The sequence below is a fragment of the Trichosurus vulpecula genome, chromosome 5 (assembly GCF_011100635.1).
Source record: "Trichosurus vulpecula isolate mTriVul1 chromosome 5, mTriVul1.pri, whole genome shotgun sequence".
In the NCBI taxonomy this organism is placed as follows: Eukaryota; Metazoa; Chordata; class Mammalia; order Diprotodontia; family Phalangeridae; genus Trichosurus; species Trichosurus vulpecula.
The window spans coordinates 198,936,054-198,956,842 of NC_050577.1; the positions used below are offsets into that span (position 1 = coordinate 198,936,054).

Sequence of the window (20,789 nt, forward strand, 5' to 3'; positions counted from 1 at the left end):
CATAAGCTACCATTTTCCAAGCCCAGTAAAAACTAATTTTATGGACTAATTATTCCCATTGAGTGGAGCAGACATCTCTTAAACAGATCATTAGTATGAGAACAAAAATATTAAGATGAATACAGTGTGCTAATTTGCTAATTTCAGAGAACATTAGCTGGTTGAGGGCCTTTAGCCACAGCCTATACTTCACTTCATTTCAATAGAAAAAGCCAGCAGAAATGTTCCTTCTTCCCTCTGCCACTTCGAATACATGAAATAGAGTAAGACATTTGACAGAAGCAAAGCAAAATAGTATCTACTAGATTCAGAGTAGGCATGTTTTTTACTTTAACCGGTAACATATATATATATAACATATCCCCAAAATAATACTGATTTCTTCCCCTTTTTCCTAGCAGTGGGAAAGCCCTTTAAGGGGAGAAACACACCTTGGTTTTTTCCTCAGTATAACAATTACAGTATTTCATAGTTGGAGGGAACTTCAGAAGCCACTGAGTTTAACCTGTACCTGAATAAAACCCCTTCTACGGCATACCATTACCTCCTGAGGCTGTCCCTTCCTCATTGTGCTCTGCATCAGTTCATACACATCCTTCCACGTTTCTCTGGATTCCTTGTCATTTCCTATTATACCATAACATTCTATTATATTCAGACAATGATATGTTCAGCCTTTCCCCAATCTTAAAAGTCGTTTTTTTTTCAATGATTCATGGGTCCTAGAGTTTATTACATACAAATAAATACCCCCAGGAAAGCAGAGGGTTCCCCTTTCCTTGAAAGTCAGAACTTCTGGCCCTAGAACAACTCTGCCATTATGTCCAGCATGGACAAGGCATAGAAAGTCTATAACCCCGTTACACAACCCATCCAGGAGCATATACTGAGTATGGCCCATTCTGGTTCTGCCAAAGCTCAGAGAAGGAGGCACTCGCCTCCTTGGAATAATACTGCATCAGTAGCAAAGCAGAGGAATACTGCCTCTCTTCGAACTTCCCCTCCCCACCCTTCTACTCCATAAATATAAATATACAGATACTACAGGCTGAAGTAGTCAAAAGTGTTGTGACTGTACTTATCCATGGTCCATAGCACATTGTGGTGCCGTCTGGCCTGTAGCAACTGCTGCAGCTCAGCTTGCACACTGGCAAGCCTCTCTTCATCCACAGTACCCTCTAGGAGATGGGCTGAAGAGGGTGGCCATGGCAGGTCCCTGTAGCAATCCACAGGGACTGGGTGAACAACCACCTGGAGCTCAGGCAATGCCAGTGAGTGTTCGATTAAGTTCTTCACTCCGGTACTAGCAAGAGGGTTACGACAGAGACCAAGGTAGCGGAGATGGGTACAGCAGCATAGGTTAGGCAAGGTACTAACAAGGTTGACATCCATGAGCTGGCACTCTGTAACATCCAGACAAAGCAGGGAGGCTGAGGCTTCCCTCAGTAGTCTCTGAAAAGGTGACAGGAGGTCACCAGATAGTTTGTTGCCACTGAGGTCCAGCTTCTTGAGATGGGTGGCATGGGGGCTCTGGGCCAAGTAACTCAAGTCCCCAGAGAGAAGGGCACAGAAGGGAAGTTCCAGGCTTTCCAGAGGGCCCTGTAGACTGCTAAGGAGCTGATGAAGGCAGCCTGAGAGTCGAGAGGAACCCATGTTGAGTTCCTTGAGGCTCCTCAGCTGGCCAATTGCAGAAACAAAGAGTTGGAAGTTGCCTTCTGCCTCAGCTGTGAGCCTCCGCACATCCACATTGCTGTATTGTAGCTTCAGGCTCAACAGGTGGGTGAACTTGGCCACGTGGGACACGACAGTACACAGGCTTGAGAGTCCCAGGTTGTTGAAGTGAAGGTCCACCTGGCGCAGATACACTGGGTCCAGCAGCTTCAAGTGAGCTACAGTCATAGGACCCGACAGTTCCTCAGTCCAAAGGTCCCTGCAGCAAAGGCGAAGGGGGCCACAAGTGATGGTCTGGAGAGCCTCTTTCAGGAAACTGTAAGAACTTTGGTTCACCAGCAGGTCAGTGTACACTTCCACAGGACTAGCGACAGGGACCTGAGGATCCAACTTTTGGTGCTTGGCCAAGCGTTGAGCTGCTCTGGCCCTAGTCATGGCATTGACACAGCTGCTTGCCACTAAGCAAGTCCACATTCTCATAGTTGTGGGGTCCTGCCTGCAGCTGGCATCCAGGAAGCCAGTCATGTCCATCACTCGAAGCTGAGGCCTCCTGCTGCTAGATTCCCTGCGCAGCGTGGCAAGCAGCATCAGCATCATGGATTGCTTGTGGGGCCAGTACTCCAGCAGCTGCAGGAAGCTGAGGTGCGGGAAGGGCCACGTCTGCACCAGTAGCTTCAGCACCTGCATTCTGTCATACATTAAAGCGGCCTGGAATAAGGCTGGGTACAGCTCCCAAGGCAGGGAGGCCAGAGCCCGACATGCCAGTTTCTGGTGTCGGGTAACCGGCACAGCACACAGAGTCAGTAGCGACTGCATTTCTGCGGAACCAACTGGCACCTCTGCGCAGGCATGGCTTGGGGTGGGGGCGTCTCCAGAAGGGAGTCTATGCAGGCGCACCTCCACACACCACACCAAACCCCTTTCCAGTCTGCGCAGGCGTGATCAGAAAAGGACTTTGTGCAGGCTTAGGTCCGCAGGCCTGTTTCAACAATCTGGCTAGCAGCTTCTGTGGGGGTGTAAGATCCACCCACAGCCAGCACCCAGAAAGCTGCCAACAGCATAGGTTCTTTTGATCTGCTTAACTAAGGAAAGCAAGGTGAAGGGGTTGATGAGCTTACTTTAATTCAGCACACAAATATCATTCACTTAGTTCAGGGAAAAAAGCCATCACCCTGAACTTCAGAGCAAATTACAAAGTACAAACATCAACAGACAGACCCAATACAGATTCATAGTTACCAACATCAAGGTTCAGCCAGGGAGATCAGAACAAGGGCTGGACCAGAATCACGCGCCACCATTGCTGTGGCAAAGAGCTCCCTAAAAGTAGTTTTCTAACACACACACACACACACACACACACACACACACACACACAAATCAGTACTTCATTCTTGTAGTTATCACCTGGAAAAAAAAGAAAAAAAAGGAACAGTTTGATTATTATTAAATCTCAGCTCAGGCTGAGATTTAAATGAAGGGTCTCTGAGTCCGTCCAAAGCCACCACACTTTCCACTGGGTCATGTCGGCTCTTGCATGTGTTATTGTATACATGTGCATGCAGGTACACTAGGATAGTGTTTCTCTCAGGTACTCAGGTATCTGGTGGCAGTAGACCAATGTATGGTTTGTGGCTTACAACTTACTCCATGGTTTCAGTGTTGTTTCCCTGATTTTTCTGTAAGGAAATACTTCTCCCAGTTTTACATACTCATACTATGTTGCATGAAGGGAGGCAAGGGAAATAGATTTTTTTTAATATGCTGGATACTATAATGCAAACACTCTTTTTTTGACCAGTGCTGTGGTATTTCCTGTTACTGTATCAGTCCTTACTGACATCTGCTAGATCTGTGTGTATGAGGTTTGGAATGTCACATTCATTTTAAGAACACCTGCTCCTTGTGTGATCACGAGAGGACAGTGTTACTTCATCATGGCTGCAGAGGAGTATGAATAAAGCCAGTCTAATCCAGTCACAAAATAGCAGAGGCTAGACTGATTTTTTGAAATGAGGAAATTAAACAAAAAACAATGTGTTAACATAAAATTCCATGAAACCTTTCCTGATTCCTCTAAGAATAAGCCTTCCCTCTGTACATACGGTGATGGCAAGAAGTTAATTGCAGAACAAACTCTGTCTGACCACAGTGAGTTACTGGTATTTCACAAATTTTCTGCTGTATCCCTGAAAGTCATTATTATAGAAAACATCTAAGGAAGCTCAAAAGCTGTACCAATTCTGACATCAGGAAAAGAAAAAGTTGTATACGCAGCAAAAATCTCTTAAAGAAAATTATTAGAAGGTTTGACTACTAGGTAGCTAGATGGTTCAGTGGATGGAGTCCTGAGCCTGGAGTCTAGAAGACCTGAGCTCCAATCTGACCTTTATACATGTAACTGTGTGATCCTTGGCAAGTCACTTAACCTGTTTTGTTTGCTTTAGTCCACAGGAGAAGGAATTGGCAAACCACTCCAAAATCTTTGCCAAGAAAACCCCATGTACAGTATTATCTTGCTATGGTCCACGTGGTCACAAAGAAAGTCAGACACTACTGAACAACAAATCACTGGTAGCCAGTACCAAAAACAAAAACCTTTCTATTACATATTTGCAAGCTAAATGCCATGCCTGGAATGCATTTCCTCCTTACCCTTCCTGATTCTCAAAATCCTTTCAGGCTAGCCCACAGGTGCCACTTCCTTTGTGAAGCCTTCTCTTATTCCTTCATTTTCTAGTGTTCCATCCTTTAAATTACCTTGTATTCATTTATCTGTGTACATGTGTCCCTCAGCAGCAGAAGGCAAGCTCCTGGAGAGAAGCCATGTCTTGCACATAGTAGGGGGCTTGAGATTTGTTGATTGCTAAATATTTTGCCTCTCCTTGTTCGACCTCATTACAAGTGTATTAGGGTTTTATTTTTGTTTGTTTTTTTAGCATCGACATTGTGTGGGGTGAGACCTCTCGCCAGCAATTAATTAAAAGAGTCTGAGGTCTCAAGGTAGAAACAGAAAGCTTCTTTATTACGATCCCGAGAGAAAGGGCGATCTCCAAACCCATGGACAGTCAGTAGAGACAGGTGGTGCCTAGAGGGCAGAACTTAGCTTTTATACCCTAACGCAACCTCCCCCCCCCCCCCCCCCACTGACCTTTTACTCTCATTGGTGGAGTCCAGGCTCACAATCTCCAGAGAAATCTAACCCAGGTACAAGGGACAAGGAAATGCTAATTGAGCCAATCACAATTCTTAAGAACACTTTTATCTTATTTGGCGAGGACACAGTTCAGATGATTTTAGTAAATTGAAACTTAGGCCTACCTGTCAATCAGAAGCCCTGAGCCAAGCCGAAAGGTCCCCACCCCTATTCATCCCACTTAACTCACAGAAAAGGCTGAGATCCAGATTCTATGAGAGGGCTTCACCATCCCACTCAACATGGTTGGGAGTACTGGGTGGTGTCCTACATTGGTGGTGTACTCCACCAAATTCTACCTAGTTGCTCCTTCTTGCTAGTTGACTCATGACTATTATTCTGATCTAGGGTTCTAAGGCAATCAAGAGGTATGTTTTGACATTCCCTCATAAATTACTAAAATTGCAACATCTCTTAGTCAAATAGTTCTGAACACTGCTCACAGTTTATTAAATACCATTTATGAAATAAACCAGAGAAATATCTTGTAGTGAAAGATTTCACTTTGCTTAAACCTCCTCCTCTCAGATTTAAGCAAACATCAAGGTTACTAGCTATACAATGTTTATTAACAGTGTAACAAATAATAAAGGATAATTACTTACAATATATCAACTGGGAGAAAGATCACAGGTAACCAGTTCCAGAGTGTAGTTCAATTAGGCTTACTCAGGTAGACAATTCAATGTTTCTTCAAAAGAATAACATAGCCATCTTACCTTCTCTAGGGGTACCTGGCCTGGAGTCACCAAAACTCATCTGAGTTAAAATCTGGTCTAAACACTTACCAGCTGTGTGACCCTGGGCAAATCACTTGTTTGCCCTAGTTTCCTCATCAATAAAGTGAGCTGGAGAGGGAAATGGCAAACCACTCCAACATCCTTTCCAAAAAAAGCCTAAATGGGGTCACAGAAGAGTCTGAAAGAACTGAAAAATGACTGAAAACTGTCCTAGGAAATGCCTCTTCATATTCTTTCTCAGTTTCTCAGCAGTTGAGTCTTCTCTTTCCTCAATTTCTTCTCACAGACCTTTCACAGTGAAATTGTAGCTTTGCAATTCCATTCCCTCTTAAAGACAGTGTGAGGAGAGGTGATGACAAAGACGAGGCTGTACTAAAAATTTATGTCTCATTTCAAGTTCTTTTGTAGAGGGAGAAATGAACCCAGGGATGTAGAAATCCCAAACCAAAATTCCCAAGGCAAGACCTCCTGGAATGAATTCACGGACCCAAGCATTCTTTAAGTCAAGGAGGCAAAGATTTATTATGCTTTAAGTAAATAAAGCGGGCAAGAGTTCTTAGGGAACCTGCAACCATACAGGGCCACAGGGAAAGTTTAAGTACAAGATTTAGGGATGAAATCTGTCAATTAGGTGTTTTGGGGTGGGATCAGGGAGTGGTCAGGGCATGATTAAGGGTTGGTCAGTTCTTAAAGAGACGTGCACTTTTTGTATCTACTGCACAGGTATCTTACCCAGAGTTCACTGGGAAATAGCCCAAAGGGGGGCTACCCAGGGGTGTGGTTTTGCCTGTGAAACATCACTAAGTCATCAAAAGTTCACGACTGACTGTATATACCCAAGTGGATTCCATCACGTGTCTAGTTAGACAAGATTAATGTAAGGGAGTATACATTTGACTATGTCTAGGATACATGTTAGACTCCGTGTATAGTCAGTTATCAGCATCCTGAATCAATCTATAGTTGGGCATAGCTGCTTACTGAGGAAGAAGCAGAGATAATTTTGGGGCACACTGCCCTTTAGCTAGAGAGGCTGCCTGGGAAAGAATGTTTGGGAACTAGATGTGTTCTGAAATTGGAATTCTGCCACAGGCACAGGCACCCAGGCAGAGGCTAAGGGTAAATGTGATGTCAGAATTAGGGTCCAAGCACAAGTACCCCATCACTTTCAGGGAAGAAAATGTCTTTGCACACACAATAGATGTTCTAAAAGAATAGGGGAAGACTAAATAGAGGTAATTTCATTGGTATGAGGAACTCCCAGATAAGAACATTCCCTCCACCAATTAATGCAATTTGCAGTCTTTAGAGAGTTTAGGTTAAGTGGCTTGCCCAGGGTCATACTGCCAACATAGGATTTGCCCCAAGGGCAGTTCATTCTGTCTTTAACATTTCACATCCATGACTTCAGTGTGGATACCTCTTCCAAAACTTATTTCATGATCTACATGAGTTGTGAGGCCTCATCCTCACTACCTCCAACCCAACACCCCCCCCCACACACACACTTACACACTTGCGCACACGCACTCTGGCTAAAACCATTGACAAGCCTCTCCTACTCTATGTACCTAGACTAGTCCTTAATTGACAATTCATGACTAGCCCTACACTTGAAGCCTTTCCAGGTTCAGCAAGACCTGCTGAAGTTCCACAGTATTCTGTACCATGATGAGGCATCACTACAGGACTTTGATGAAGGCATTCTGTAAAGAGTTTAAAACTGAAAGCTTAAAAATGAAACTTGTCTCATGAGGACAGCCCACTAGATATCTATGGTGAGTTGAGCTCCAAGGTTCAGGAAGGAACAGCTTCCATATAGAAGTTAGCCCCTCCCCACTAAGCATCAGAAGTAGATGTCACATATATACCTTCATTTATGTTACTTAGCTGGTATGGCCTGCTGTGTTACTAGTGAAGGGGGAAGGGAAAAGGACAGCTTTTCTTAGGCTATTTTGTGATCGGGTGATAGGGTTAGTTGGGAATGTAGGACACAGTGGCTTCAGACCACGTATGTACACAATGGGTGCTGACTAGTGTGTTACCTTGCAGAACCTCTCCCCATGTCGTCGCTGAGCTATCCACTTAAGCCTCAATGTACATCTAGGCAGCCTTTCCTGCCTGGGGCATTGTTTTTGAACACATCCACACAAGCACTCATCCATCCTCTAAGGCATTAAGAATCAGTATTCCTTGACAAGTGACCAATCACCACACACACGCTAAAGAAAGACACCATTTGTGAGTCGATGGTCGATCTTAAAGTGTGCAATTATTTTATTTTCTTGCCCCATAGCAAGAACTTCATTTACACAGGAACCTGCAGCTAGTACAACAACAAGAGAGGTGTCTCCGCATCACAGAGGACCAGGTTTGTTTCCAACAAAGCAACGATGGAACTAAATGGCTGAGTTCAACACCTCTTTCCCACCCCCCTCCCCCCACCTTCCCCAAAAGAGAAAACAATAATCAAAACTGACAAAATAAATCAGGACCCAGAACTTTCTAACCAGCAGCTTTGATGAATGAATACAATACAAGGGAGTTGAATTTATCAACCATTTATGTGTGCATGGGAGCAGATCCCCCTCCCCACCTTCCCTTGTACCCAGAACAGTGGGGTTTAGGAATGATAGGGAAAGTTCCCACCTATAGTTGGGAATGTTTGAAGGTTAATTAAGTGCAGGGCAGGCAGGGCTTTTTGTTCTGTACTAAAAAGTACCCAGAGCGAAGCTGGGACAAAGATTCTTCACAAATTCAATTTAGTGATAGATTCGGCCTACCCTCCTTTCTAAAGTCCATAGAACTCAGAGCCACATTCTCTTAGTGATTTCACCACCCCTGGGACCTTTCCTAAGATAGTGCAATGGAAGTTAGAGAGGAGGGAGAAGGAGGTGTTGTATTTCAGGGTCATAATGTCAAACAAGTTTCCTCTTTGGTCCCCCATTTAAGACAAGAAGGAAACATCAAGTGGGACAGAGATGCAAGCTCCTCCATAGAAGACACAGAGGAGCAGACGCTCTCCCCTCATTACCCATACTCATGTCTTTCTGTACTATCTTTTAAGTGAAGTCTGGAGATACAAGCCCAATAAGCCAGGCAATAGTGGTTATAACTCTGGGGCCAAAGTCCCCTCTGAGAATGATACCTAGGGATACTGGGGGAGGATAAAGCCCGCAGTAGGACTATGGAAGAGATGTTGCCAAGGAGAGATGATAAAAACAAGTTTGGTCAAATACTGGGGTAGTTATAGAGCATTTTCTTCTGTCTCTCCCACCCACACCCCTCCTACCTACCCCTGAGGGTAAGAAAACTGGGAAGTCCTCCCTGGATAGAGACTATCTGAAAACAACCTATCAACACTCCCCTCCCCTGACCCTTCTATCCAGCACAACAAAGGCTAATTTCGCAGGGTGGGAAGAGGGCGGGATGGAGGGGTGCCATCCCCATTTCCCAATCATACATGTCGAAAACTTCCCCCAGCCAATCCAGCAGCTCTGTCCTGCAATGCCTTCTTCCTGGGCCAGGAAAGTAGCAAAAGATATCAAGTGAGAAGGTAAACAAATGATGGTGTTCGTGTGTGTATGGTGTGTGGTTAAGTTTCCAGTTGTCCTAGGCTTCAGCCTCCTCTCTGGTGGGAGCCCACCCTGCCCACCCCCAAATCCCCACACACACCCTTTCCCCCACCCCCCCAAGTCCAGTTGCTCCCATCCGTTTGGCCCCTGCCACTCACTTCCCGTAGACGCTTTCATCACTGTAGGCCACATAGAGAAAATAGTCTTCCTCATGGTTGTCCTAGGGTAAAAAAGGAAAAGAAGAATGATATAGAATACTGGACTCTGGAGTGAGAGGACCTGGGCTCAAATCTACTCTCTGAACTATGTGACTCTGGGCAAGTCATTTTTGTGCCTCAGTTTCCTCATCTGTAAAGAGGGGAGGGGTTTATACTAGATGATCTTGGCCCCTTCCAGCTTTATGATTCTACAATCAGAATTCTGTCCTGAGCACCCCATAGAAGTGACAACTCTAAGACATTACCATGGCATGGTGCAGGGTCAGGTGATGCCTATGGGATGCCATATTCTCAAATTATGTTTGTAGGTTATTTTGATGTTGAAAAATTGAGCTGACTGTTAGTTTGAGCATATGTGATAGTCTGTGTTCAAGTCTGGTGTTCAACAAGGAAGGAGCTTTTAGATGAAGTCAGGTGACACAGGTTCTAGTCCTGGCTTTTCAATCAACTAGATGGTGATGACAGTGTCTGTTTAGTGCTTTAAGGTTTACAAACCATTTCTCATTTGACATAACTGACCAAGTCAAGTGATTTTATTTTTTTCTCAATCATATTAACATACACATATTAACAAAGACTAAATGAATTAATTGCTTATACATCCTGTGGAAGCATATTAAAAACCATCTTTCACTAGAAATATTAAGGAATAAATATTTCTCTGGTCTGAAACTCCTTTCTAGATTTGTCTTCATTGGAAAGTAGGTAGGTCAAGAACAAAAGATTTCTTCCTCAGGGAAACTGAGGGTAGGAACCAGTATTTAGCACAAAAGGGCTTGGGATCAAGTTAAGTGACTTGTGAGCCACTTAAGGGAAGGGCATGGTATTGACACAGTATTGAAAGGGAGGAGTCAAGGAAAATTGAGTAGATCTAGCTGAGGCTTAGGTGACTATTATTCTGGAATGTTCATCCAAAACTGCATTTAAATTATAAACTTTCTCCAGTTCAAGATGCTTATGTTAGTTCAATTTGAGAAATCCAAAGGGAAACAGTTGAGTCATGTCTTTCATTTAAGTTATAAACACTTGAGTTTAGAATATTAAATAAAGAAAATTGTTCTTGGCAGATTCCTCCCCCAAGACACAACACATTTTTTTCTCTTTGATAATGTAATCACTGGGTTGTGAGTGATTATATTACATCCTCACTAGCAGAACAGGTAAATTTCCCTTAAGGCTGTCTTCACTGGCTTTGTCAACAGAAAAATATTTATCTTCTCTGGGCTATATGGTTTTAGGAGAGCCAATGATTCTTATCTCTAAAAGTCTACAAGCAGTATAAATTGATAAAAACCATAACAATGAGAAAATGCACTTTCTTCCCTCTAGCACAAGTGAGAGTATGCTTATGGAAAATTTCAGATTGTGTATCTTGGCTGCTCCATTTGATCTGCTTTTTTCTTATTTTTTTTGGTTACAAGGGCTGTTTTTCTGGGTAGGAAATAGGAAAGGTTCTTTTCATAAAATAAGGTGATATAAAAAATAAAAGATCATAAAAATGTAAATTAAAATTATATATAAAATTCAAATATTTTATAGGTGAGGCCATCTGTATTTTGTTCAGTCATTCATTTACTGCCCTCTAGACCTGACTGAAACAGATGCAGAATACAGTTTTCATAATTTTCTAATTTTGACTCAGCAGCAATTCCAGAAAAAATTAGGGCAGGAAAAGACTATAGGTTTCTGGAGAACAAGTTTCATTTTCTTTCCTTAATACACAGGATCATGCAATGTTAGAGCTGGAAAAAAATAGATCAACTAAAGCTTTCATTGTATAGATGAAACTGGGGCTCAGGAGTTAAGTTACTTGCCTAAGGTCACATGTCAAGTGAGATAAAGGGTTTGCAAACCTTGTAGCATTGTAGATGCTGGCTGTCATCACCATCTAGAATGACTCCTAGTCTTAAAGCTCCTTCCTTGTTGAACAATAGACTTGAGCACAGACTACTAACATAAGGGGAAGACTGGGATTCTCAGATACCATAATGTACATCCTGGATCCTCTATTTCATGAAAGTCCCCCATGATGGAAGGGAAGACAAATGTGGTCTTTTCTCTCCATTTTGCAAAAGGGGAATCTAAGATTCACACTCAAAGTCACAAAAGGAATCAGAGTATATATAGCCAAGACTATTTGAGTCTAGTCTTTGGACTTCTTAGTTGAAGGCTCTTTACTAAACTATATCCTATATCTAGTTCTAGGACTCAATGATGGATTATTAAATAAGAACAGAGAGAATTATTTTTTTCAAATGGGACAAATATTAAGACCTTTAACAACTAAAAGAGATGCAATGGCATTAAAGGAAATAACCCATAAATAGGGAGGAACAAGAAAGGGAACACTAAGGAGTTTAGTCTAATGGCCAATGCCTTTTTACTTCAAAGTCCTGCAGAAAGCCAGGCACTTCCTAAGTCAGGGCCTCTGTCTCTCAATTTGCAAGGGAAAGATACCCCCCTCCATGCCCAGCCTCGACACACTTTGTAGGAGATAGTGGAGTTCCGCAGGTGACAAGGAATGCTTCGGATCGGCATCATCATTACCTCATACAGTTGGCCCATGGTAGCACTAGTAGGAGGGATAGTGTTGTTGACAAAGAAGAATAGGGCGTCTTCCGGCCGAAGATGGATCCGCTTCCGAATTAAGAAGTAGAACTGACCAACTGGATCGAGGCAAGGGGAAAGTTTCGGATGAGGATGTAGAGAGCACAGTGCATTGACAGAAGGGTAGAAAGCCACAGAATAGCATCTATAGGATACTATAAACAATCCGTCCTCTGGGGCAAAATCTCTTACCTTTGTCTTTGAAATGCCTTCAGGGCACTTGTCTGTATTGCTTCCTGGATCCCCCAAACCCACCCATAACTCCAAACAGGAGTCTGGTCTCGTGTCCTCCTATATCATCTGAACCCATTTCCTAGCCACCTCTTCTGCTGCTACAATGTCAAACCTGAAGTATGTAGCTAAACCTGATCAGCTGCCATTACTTACTAGCAGTAAAAATCCTTAAGCTTCAGAGAGAAAATAAAAAGGTCACCAAAAGTCTTGCAACTGACTTGCCTTATAGATGCTATGCTGATCACTGCAGCTGCTTCAACATATGAATTCACAGGAGGATCCTTGATAATTTATCTAAGTCCAAATCTTAATCTTTAAGACAACAATACTACCCTCAGCTGTGTGGGCTACTTATGCCTAGAGCCCAGGGCAGTAGAGAAACAAGCTTTAATAGGAAGTGCTCCTGAAAAAGAAGTCTAGTAGTCAAACCTACAATTAACCTTGGGGGAAAATTCTTCTACTTTGTAGAGGAAAATGCCAACTTGAATCTGATGGGCATTCCCAGATCACTTAATGGGATATAAAATTGAATTCCTTTGGTCTGTTTTTACATAATTGTAACACAGCACAATGTTGCAGCCAAGGTTGATTCCTAAAAATAATTAAGTGCTTCTAGTCAGTTGGAGGGGGATCTGAGGCAAAAAAAAAAAAAAAAAAATTAAATGATGGCCTTTCAGCCACCAAATAGGGTTGGAAACAATTTAGAGACAAATGTTTTGTGGCTTTCTGTTTCAAACTGAGTATTCAGTCTGGAGAATACAATATATTTCCATTCCCACGTAATCTCTTTACCAGGAAAAGCAGATCTTTTGTACAAGAAAGTGAGGGGATGTGTAGAGTCTGTTACCTGTAAGGTCAGAGGGCACCAGGTACTTCCTTTTGTCCAGGTCAGGGACTCTGGCTTTAGGTGCCTTCTCCACAATTACCTGTTATTGGGATAAGGAGACATTTAAATGAGACTTTTTAAAACTAAAATTATGTGTTGATGTTTTATTTTTACATCACTTTAATTTCTGAATATTTGTCTTCTTCCTTCCCTCCCCATCTATCCATTGTAAGAAAGGATTTTTTTAAAGGGAACAAAATGTATTCAAAACTAATCCCTATCAGCCAAGCCCACTGCAGAATAGGAGAATTGTACATGAAATGGTGATTCTCTATTACACAGAGCTTGCTTTTCTTTTAAAGAATAAATTCAACATGTAATATTTTGGTGTCCTACTTGGCTATGATTCCTTCGGGCCTTCTTCCTTTGGTTTTCCTTAACCTCCATGCCCCTCACTTATCTTCCCACAATGAAAACAAGACCTTTACTAACAAATGGCATAATGAAGCAATCTTAGGTGAAAGTTTCCATAGCAAGGCAAATTGAATAGAGGACAGGCCCCATTTAACACTTCTATTTTCATTTTCCCTTTTCCATAAATGCCCATACCCTGTGTTCTAAGAGGAAGTGAGCTAGACTGAAATGTTATGGAGACAAGCACAGGTAAGGAGAAAGTAGTCTGGTTATAAGGATTAGAATATGAAGAAAGCCAAGGCCAAGGGGCAGAAAGAAAAGCCTGGGAGCCCTTGATATTGGCAGCTAGGTGGCACGGTGGATAGATAGAACACTGGCCCTGGAGTGAAGAGGACCTGAGTTCAAATCCACCCTCAGACACTTACTAGCTGTGTGATCTTGGGCAAATCATTTAACTGCAACTGCCTCCCCCCAAAAAAAAATTTCAAAAGGAAAGGAAAAAATAGAAAAGCTGGGAAAAGGTATACCTCTGTGAAGAAAATCAATAAGCATTTATTAAAGACCTACTATGCACTAGACACTATGGTAGATACAGAGGCCAATACAAAAGGGAGTCTGTCTTAGCACTCAAAGGAGCTTATATCCGACTTGGGAGGAATACAAATTGTTCACAGGGAACATAGGAAATAAATACACAGTGACTTGGGGAGGGGGAATAATTGAGAAAGTCCTCTTAGGCATCCTGAAAGGCTTCTGCTGTCTCAGCTGCTTAAAATCAGTGAACAAGAGTGGAAGGGGTCAGATTGGTAACCAGGGATGAGGAGGCGGGCCAAATTTCTGGAAATAATTGCTTCAAAGTCATTCAAATGGAGGATTGAAAGAATAAATTTATTATTCAGTGGTTGCAAAGAATGACAATGCGCACACCCCAGTCAAAAAGGCAGTCTTCGTTGTGATTCCTAGGAGACAGCTTCATTTGAGGGATAGAAAAGGGCAGGAGAAATTCTGTGGAGATAACAGAGGGCAAGGAGGCAGGTTAGAGACCATAAAAATGGCTGGAGAGAGAACTAAAACCCAAAATCTGGTCTTAAAAAAGGCACATGCTCTCCTTCCCCACAGTCTTATTCTACCTGGATGGTTCTGGGGGAGAGGGAATTTGGGCTTTTTGGTTGGTGTTCCAGGCTAAACACACATGCTAGGAATTCTCCTGGGGAGAATGAGTGCAAAATAGACCCAGATAACATATAAAAGGTCCTGTGGAGTGATAATTTTTGCTGTTTAGTTGTTTTAGACTTTTCACGACCCTACACAGGGCTTTCTTGGCAAGGATACCAGAGGGGTTTGCCATATCCTTCTCCAAGCTTATTTTATAGATGAGGAACTAAGGCAAACAGAGTTAAATGATTTGCCCAGGGTCACAAAGTCAGTGAACCTGAGACCAGATTTGAACTCAGGAAGTCTTCCTGACTCCAGGTCTAGTAATCTGCTGCACTACCTACCTGCCCCTAGTAAGGAAGAATGCTTTGTAAACCTTGAAGTGCTATATAAATGTGAATACATTAATATCTAGGTCCTAGGATTGGTATAAAAGGGCTCATGCCACCATGGCTTCCTTGACATGTTTGGTGGTGCGCTAGGTCTAGAGTCAGGCAAAACCTGAGTTAAAGTCAGGCCTCAGACATTTGCCAGTTGTGTGACCTTGGGCAAGTAACCTTACTGATTCCTGCCTTAGTTTCTTTGACTGTAAATGAGAGTAGTAATAGCACCTACCTCCAAGGGTTGTTCTGAGGATTAAATGAGATAATTTGTAAAGCAAAGGCGCAGTGCTTGGCACATAATAGTAAGCACTATATACACACAGAACTATGGCTATCTGTTTTGGACACAGCCCTAGGCCTAGAGGCCTAAGTCACAGACATAATGATATCGATAGATGAAGGTCTCCAAACTGAAGAAAGTACAGAGCCTAACAAATCAGGGGACTAACCAATTTTATTCTATTTTTACCAATGAAGGAAGGTCTTTGGAGAGAATTTGCTCCAAATTACAGGACTAATAAGTGAGGCAAGTTGTTACAGCGGAAAAATCACTGAGTTTAACATCAGGACTTGGGGACTAGGCTCTCTGTAACTTCCTACCTGTGACCGTGAGCAAGTCACTTAACCTTTTGGAGCCTCTCAAGTTTTCTCATCTGTAAAATGAGGGGATTCATCCATTTAAAGCTAGAAAGGCCATCAGGTCACCCAGCCCAACCCTTTCTTTTGAGAGATGAGGAAACTATAAAGTCCAACATTGATTAGGTGATTCACTCAAAGCCTGAACGAGTACTCTTTCTATGATGTCAGCTTAAGCCACAGGGGTCAAAATGATCAGTCACTCAATTTAATAAGTATATACTTAGGACCTACTAAGTGTCAAAGCATTGTGTTCAATACTGGGGATACAAAGACAAAAGTTAAAACAAGTCCCCGCCCTTAAGGAGCTCACATGTTATTGGGAAAACCAACATGTGCTTAGATATACACAAAATAGATGCCAAGATGATGGTGAAGAGGTTAAGGGTACTAACAGCTGGGGGATCAGAAAGGGATCATTTAAAATGTGGTCCTTACGCTAGAGCCTGAAGTCTAAGAATCCTAACAGAGTCCCCAAGGCAAAAGGTGAGAAATGGAGTAGATTCTTTGGGCATAAGGAGGCCAAGTCTGATTACACTAGTATACCAGAAGGGGAATGTATAATAAGACTAGAAAGGTAAATTGGGCCAAATTGTTAAGAATATTTATCAGAGGTGGGGAACCTTTGGCCTTGAGGCCACATGTGACCCTCTAGGTAATTGGGTGAAGTATGAATCCAAGTTGTGCAGAACAAATCATTTTATTAAGGGGATTTGTTCTGTGAAGTTTGGATTCAGTCAAGGGGGCTGCACTTGAGGACCTAGAGGGCCACATGTGGCCTCCAGGCTGCAGGTTCCTCACCCTTAGATAGGATCCTAGAGTTATAAGGAACCACTAGAGTGATTGAAATGATATGATCAGACCTTTAAAAAAAAATCACTTGGACTCTATTGCGGAGTGGAGAGAGAGACCAGGTAGGGAGACCAATACCAAGGCTGCTTCAAATAGTCCAGGCAAGAGTTGATACTGTTATGGACTAGGGTGGAGAAGTGGCAGATGAAAAAGGCATTGTGGAAGGACAATAAGATAACAAGAGAATGGATATGAAGGGTGAAGGAAATGGGAAGGTGCAAGGTTATGAACCTAGGTTGACTAAAAAGATGGGCAGCTAGGTAGCACAGTGGATAGAGTACTGGGCCTGGAGTCCGGAAGTCTTACCTTCCTGAGTTCAAATCAGGCCTCAGACACTCACTAGTTGTATGACCCTATTTGCCTCAATTTCCTCCTTGTAAAAGGAGCTAGAGAAGGAAATGGCCAACCAATCCAGTAGGAAAAATTTGGATGAGACTGAAGGACAACAAAATGGCTGAGAAGATGATGAGGTCCTTGACAGCTAGGGGAAATTTGGAAGGAAACAGGGGTAGGTTTGGAGGGCAAAGGAAGACATTTTGGTCACATTTAGTTTCGGGATGTCTATGGGAGAGCCAGTTTGAAGTGTGTCCAACTCTTTGTGACTCCATTTGGAGTTTTCTTGGCAAAGATACTGGAGTGGTTTGCCATTTCCTTCTCCAGTTCATTTTACAAATGAGCAAACTGAGGCAAACAGGGCTAATGTCTGGGGCTGGATTTGAATTCACAAAGATGAGTCTTCCTGACTCCAGGCCTGCCGCTTTAATCATTAAGCCATGCAGCTGCCCCCAGTCACATTCAAAGAGCCGATAATTCCATGGGAGTTGATGAGGCCACCAATAAGACTCCCCTTGATACAGGCTAAAGCAAAGTCTAACCGAACTGGCCTTCCTGCTATTCCTCCCACACGAAAACTCCTAAATCCATGTCTTTGCATTGGTTGTCCCTCATGCCTGGTATACATTTTCATCTCATTTCTATCTTGTAGAATGTTCCTTCAAAATTCTGCTGAATTTCCACCTTCAATAGGAAGCATTTCCTGTTGACAACTGGTAGTGCCATTCCCTCCATTGATTACACTGGATTTATTTTGTTTACTTATGTTGTCTCCCGTTATGTAAGATCCTTGAGGGCAGAGGTTATCACTTGCCTTTGTATCCCAGTAGCATATGTGAAAGAACAAGAGTACACTGTGTAAGTTAGAAAATATGCAATAGGAGACTGGATAAGGTAGGAGAACCAAAAACAAAACAAAAAACAAAAATAGAGTTCCAAAATACCAGAAAGGGGAGGATAGTCAACACTGTCACATGCTTCAAAGAGGTCAAGAGAGCTTGTTTCCTCAGTCATCTTTTCCCTCTAACCAAATACTAACCCATGTGTCCAGTGGAAGACGTGGGAGGTGACTGGAAAGGGAACCTCCCTAGTCTTCTTTGAGAGGGTGACATTCTATAACTGGATCCAGATGTGACGAGATGGCCTACCTTGTTTCCAAGCCTACCTCAACTAGTCTGCTTGAGGAAATGTCAGTCTTAATAAGGTCTCAGCTGTTAGACCAGGAGCACAAAGGCTATAAAAATAAATGCTGTCTCATATCCCCATTATCTTCACCCCCACATCTCCATCCTGGGTTAACTGACTCCTAAATTTTCCAGCAGTAACTTCAATCAATAAGGCCCTCTATTATTCTACAGGGAGCAGGGCCGGGGTAAAGCACTAAAGCATTTTTCATTGATCTTTTTTGTTCTCCCTCCATACTCCTAGTCGTTGCACCCACATCTCCCAAACTCTATGGCCTGTGCTCCCTCTACCCCCATGCCACCTCCATATGAACCTGTTTTTACCCAAATCCAAACAGCCTCACTTTCACTCTGAGGCCCAGCATATTTCCAAACATTGAAAGGAGGGGTGGGGGTGGGGCAGAAAATATGATAAATCGGAATTGAAAGGAGAATTCTCCCCCACCCCCAATTCCTGCTTTTTCTGTCACGAGCCACAGTCCGGGTCAAAAGCAAATCAGTCACCAGAAAAAAGGCTGTTCTCCCCCTCATATGCATGAATTCTAAAGCCAAGGATGATGAAGCAAACTGGTTGCTGCGCAGATAATACGCCCCTGTTTGCCAAGACAGTTCGGTCTTGTGGTTCTTTTTTTCTTTTTTTTTAGCCTGTTTCCCTATCCAAGGTATAAGGTAAGAAGGAGCCCGTGTCTCTCTTCCCCCACCCAATTAATTCCAAGGACAAAAGGTCTAGAGGCCTGCGGACAGAACCAGAGCTGAATAAACCATAGAAAGCTTTGACATAAACAAACAGGGCGAACCCGCAGAGCCATCGCCATGGTGGCCACCCTGATTTAACACCTTTCTCTCTGCGTTCTTACACGCAGTCAAGAAAAGACCCCATCCTACCCATTCTCACACAAGAGCGCCGCATCATGAACACAAGCGACACCTACACAAACGCACCTGGCGCACTCCTGAGTCACGGGGCTCCATCTCCGAACACTCACGCATCATGACAGTGATGGTGCATTGCCCCCATTCCTCAGACTCACAACACACATTCTCCTACACTGCTGATGCTCAGTCTAGAAGGAGCCCCCCGCTACTAAAAGTGGGGTGAGGGGCGTCTTCAGTATAGATTTCCAGTGCACATTATTAGGGAATTGGAGACGAAATGTCTTCCAAGGACCCTTCCTGCTCCTCGGGTCAGAGATGTATCCGCGTCCCCATCCCCTCCCCCTCCCTCTTCTCTTCCTCCCACCCTTTTCCAGGCCCTCATGCCACTCACAGGGACTCTATCAGGATATTTCTTCCGAATCTTCTCCCCTTCTTTTTTCCGGTACTCGAAAGGATGATCCTCCTTGTATTGGAATTTCATGATGCTCCGCAGCGTCTCCGATCTCCCCTGGGGGGGGGGCCTGGCTCAGGCGGAGGGGATAGATTCTCCGAGTCCGGCTTTCCCCGGTCTGAGTCCAGTAAGAGATACGAAGAGCCTCGGCGATGCCAACCACTGTTGCCTTGCTCGCTCTGCGCCACCAGCCCGAGGAGAGCGCTCAGAACTGAGGCCCCGGGTGGCCCAGGCTGGGAGGTGGAGAGAGAGCCGGTGTGGGGGTGGGGAAATCCTGCAGGGTTCTTGGAAGAGCCGGGAACACACAAGCAACACAGTAGCAAGCCTGGTATTGTGACGTCACAAAGCTCCTCCCTTCCCTCCCCCACAATGTTCTCGACCATCCCGGTCCTGTCTCCGAACCGGGGGCCAACGCAAATGTTGTTCAAATCAACCCACGATATTGGCTTTCCATTTTTAAAATAATCCTTCACCAAATCTTTTTAATGAAAACGTCGTATGGTTTTAAACGCCATTTGTTTCTTTCGCTACTGAATTTCTTAAGGCAAGATACCAAATATGTGTACTTCTCCCCTTCCACTTGGTTGTGGGTGTTTTTGGTTGAATCCAGGAGCAATTACCAAAGATTAAAGTCCAGCCCTTCTAAGCACGTTGGGGTTGTTGGCTGTGGCTGGCGATGTGAAGGGAGGGGTGGGGAGGCAGGGGGGAAGACCTGCAATGTTTGGGGCAAATACAATAATATTCCGACGCTCTCGCAACCTTTCCCCTGAGGGTCCTCTCAGATTACACAGGGATTCGTGCCCTCCGCACCTCCAAGACTAGTATTGTTTTTGTTTGTGTTAGAGCTGCAAACTAGGCCGAGCAACAACACAAACGAGGTGACTCAGGGGTTTAGAGGGCTAGAGAACGAGGAAAAAATGTAATCCTGGCCGAGAGGCTAAAGTGCTGGGGTAGAAGTTCCCTTTAAGTGAACTCTTCCAAACCTCGTTTCCAGCCCTTTCCCCACCCTCCTAGAATCACTAGTGTTGCAAGGCCTCACTCCTGAAAGAAAAACAAATCATGTGACTAGGATGAGCTGGGCCTTAGCCACTACTGTCTGCAAAGAGAATTGTCAGCAGCCAGCGGTGGGGCTGAATTGGGGAGAGGAGGTAACCAGGGGAGTAAATCCGGCATCACGAAATATTAATAGCATTAGACATTATAATAGATCTGATTTAAATAGCTTTAGGTTAAAATGTGCCTTTGCACCGTCACCTTGACAAGAATCCAGAAGGCAGATGGTGCTGTTTTTATTATTTTTATGGTACTGATGAGGAAACTGAGACCAAGAGGAATTAATTGACTTGGCTTCTAGCAGGTCTCTAATTCAAACTTGGGTCTTCTGCTTTCAAATCCAGTGGCACTTGAGGACGGCGAAGCTTTAGCCGACCTGTGAAGA

The 20,789-nt window shown here is 43.6% G+C and overlaps 2 protein-coding genes across 2 annotated transcripts; both read right to left on the reverse strand.

Annotated features, from left to right (window-relative positions):
- Nucleotides 1–1,041: 1,041 nt before the first annotated feature.
- Nucleotides 1,042–2,487, reverse strand: LOC118852323 (leucine-rich repeat-containing protein 14-like). Its single transcript, XM_036762036.1, has one exon. The coding sequence runs from the start codon at nucleotides 2,485–2,487 to the stop codon at nucleotides 1,042–1,044; it is 1,446 nt and encodes a 481-aa protein (XP_036617931.1).
- A 5,372-nt stretch (nucleotides 2,488–7,859) lies between these two features.
- GABARAPL1 (GABA type A receptor associated protein like 1) lies at nucleotides 7,860–19,883 on the reverse strand. The gene is made up of 5 exons (XM_036761220.1): nucleotides 19,292–19,883; nucleotides 13,089–13,167; nucleotides 11,948–12,066; nucleotides 9,341–9,402; nucleotides 7,860–9,125 (listed from the first exon to the last, which is right to left on the reverse strand). Exons 1-5 carry the CDS (start codon nucleotides 19,379–19,381, stop codon nucleotides 9,065–9,067), a joined length of 411 nt encoding a protein of 136 aa, XP_036617115.1. The 5' UTR covers nucleotides 19,382–19,883; the 3' UTR covers nucleotides 7,860–9,064.
- Between the last annotated feature and the right edge of the window lie 906 nt (nucleotides 19,884–20,789).

Excerpts from the sequence above, each read along its gene's own strand:
- LOC118852323 (XM_036762036.1), bottom strand. The coding sequence starts at position 2,487 with ATGCAGTCGCTACTGACTCTGTGTGCTGTGCCGGTTACCCGACACCAG.
- GABARAPL1 (XM_036761220.1), bottom strand. The coding sequence starts at position 19,381 with ATGAAATTCCAATACAAGGAGGATCATCCTTTCGAGTACCGGAAAAAA. Across the intron at positions 13,168-19,291 it reads AATATCCTGATAGAGTCCCT|GTAATTGTGGAGAAGGCACC; the intron begins GTGAGTGGCATG and ends TCCCAATAACAG. Across the intron at positions 9,403-11,947 it reads CCATGGGCCAACTGTATGAG|GACAACCATGAGGAAGACTA; the intron begins GTAATGATGATG and ends TTTTTACCCTAG.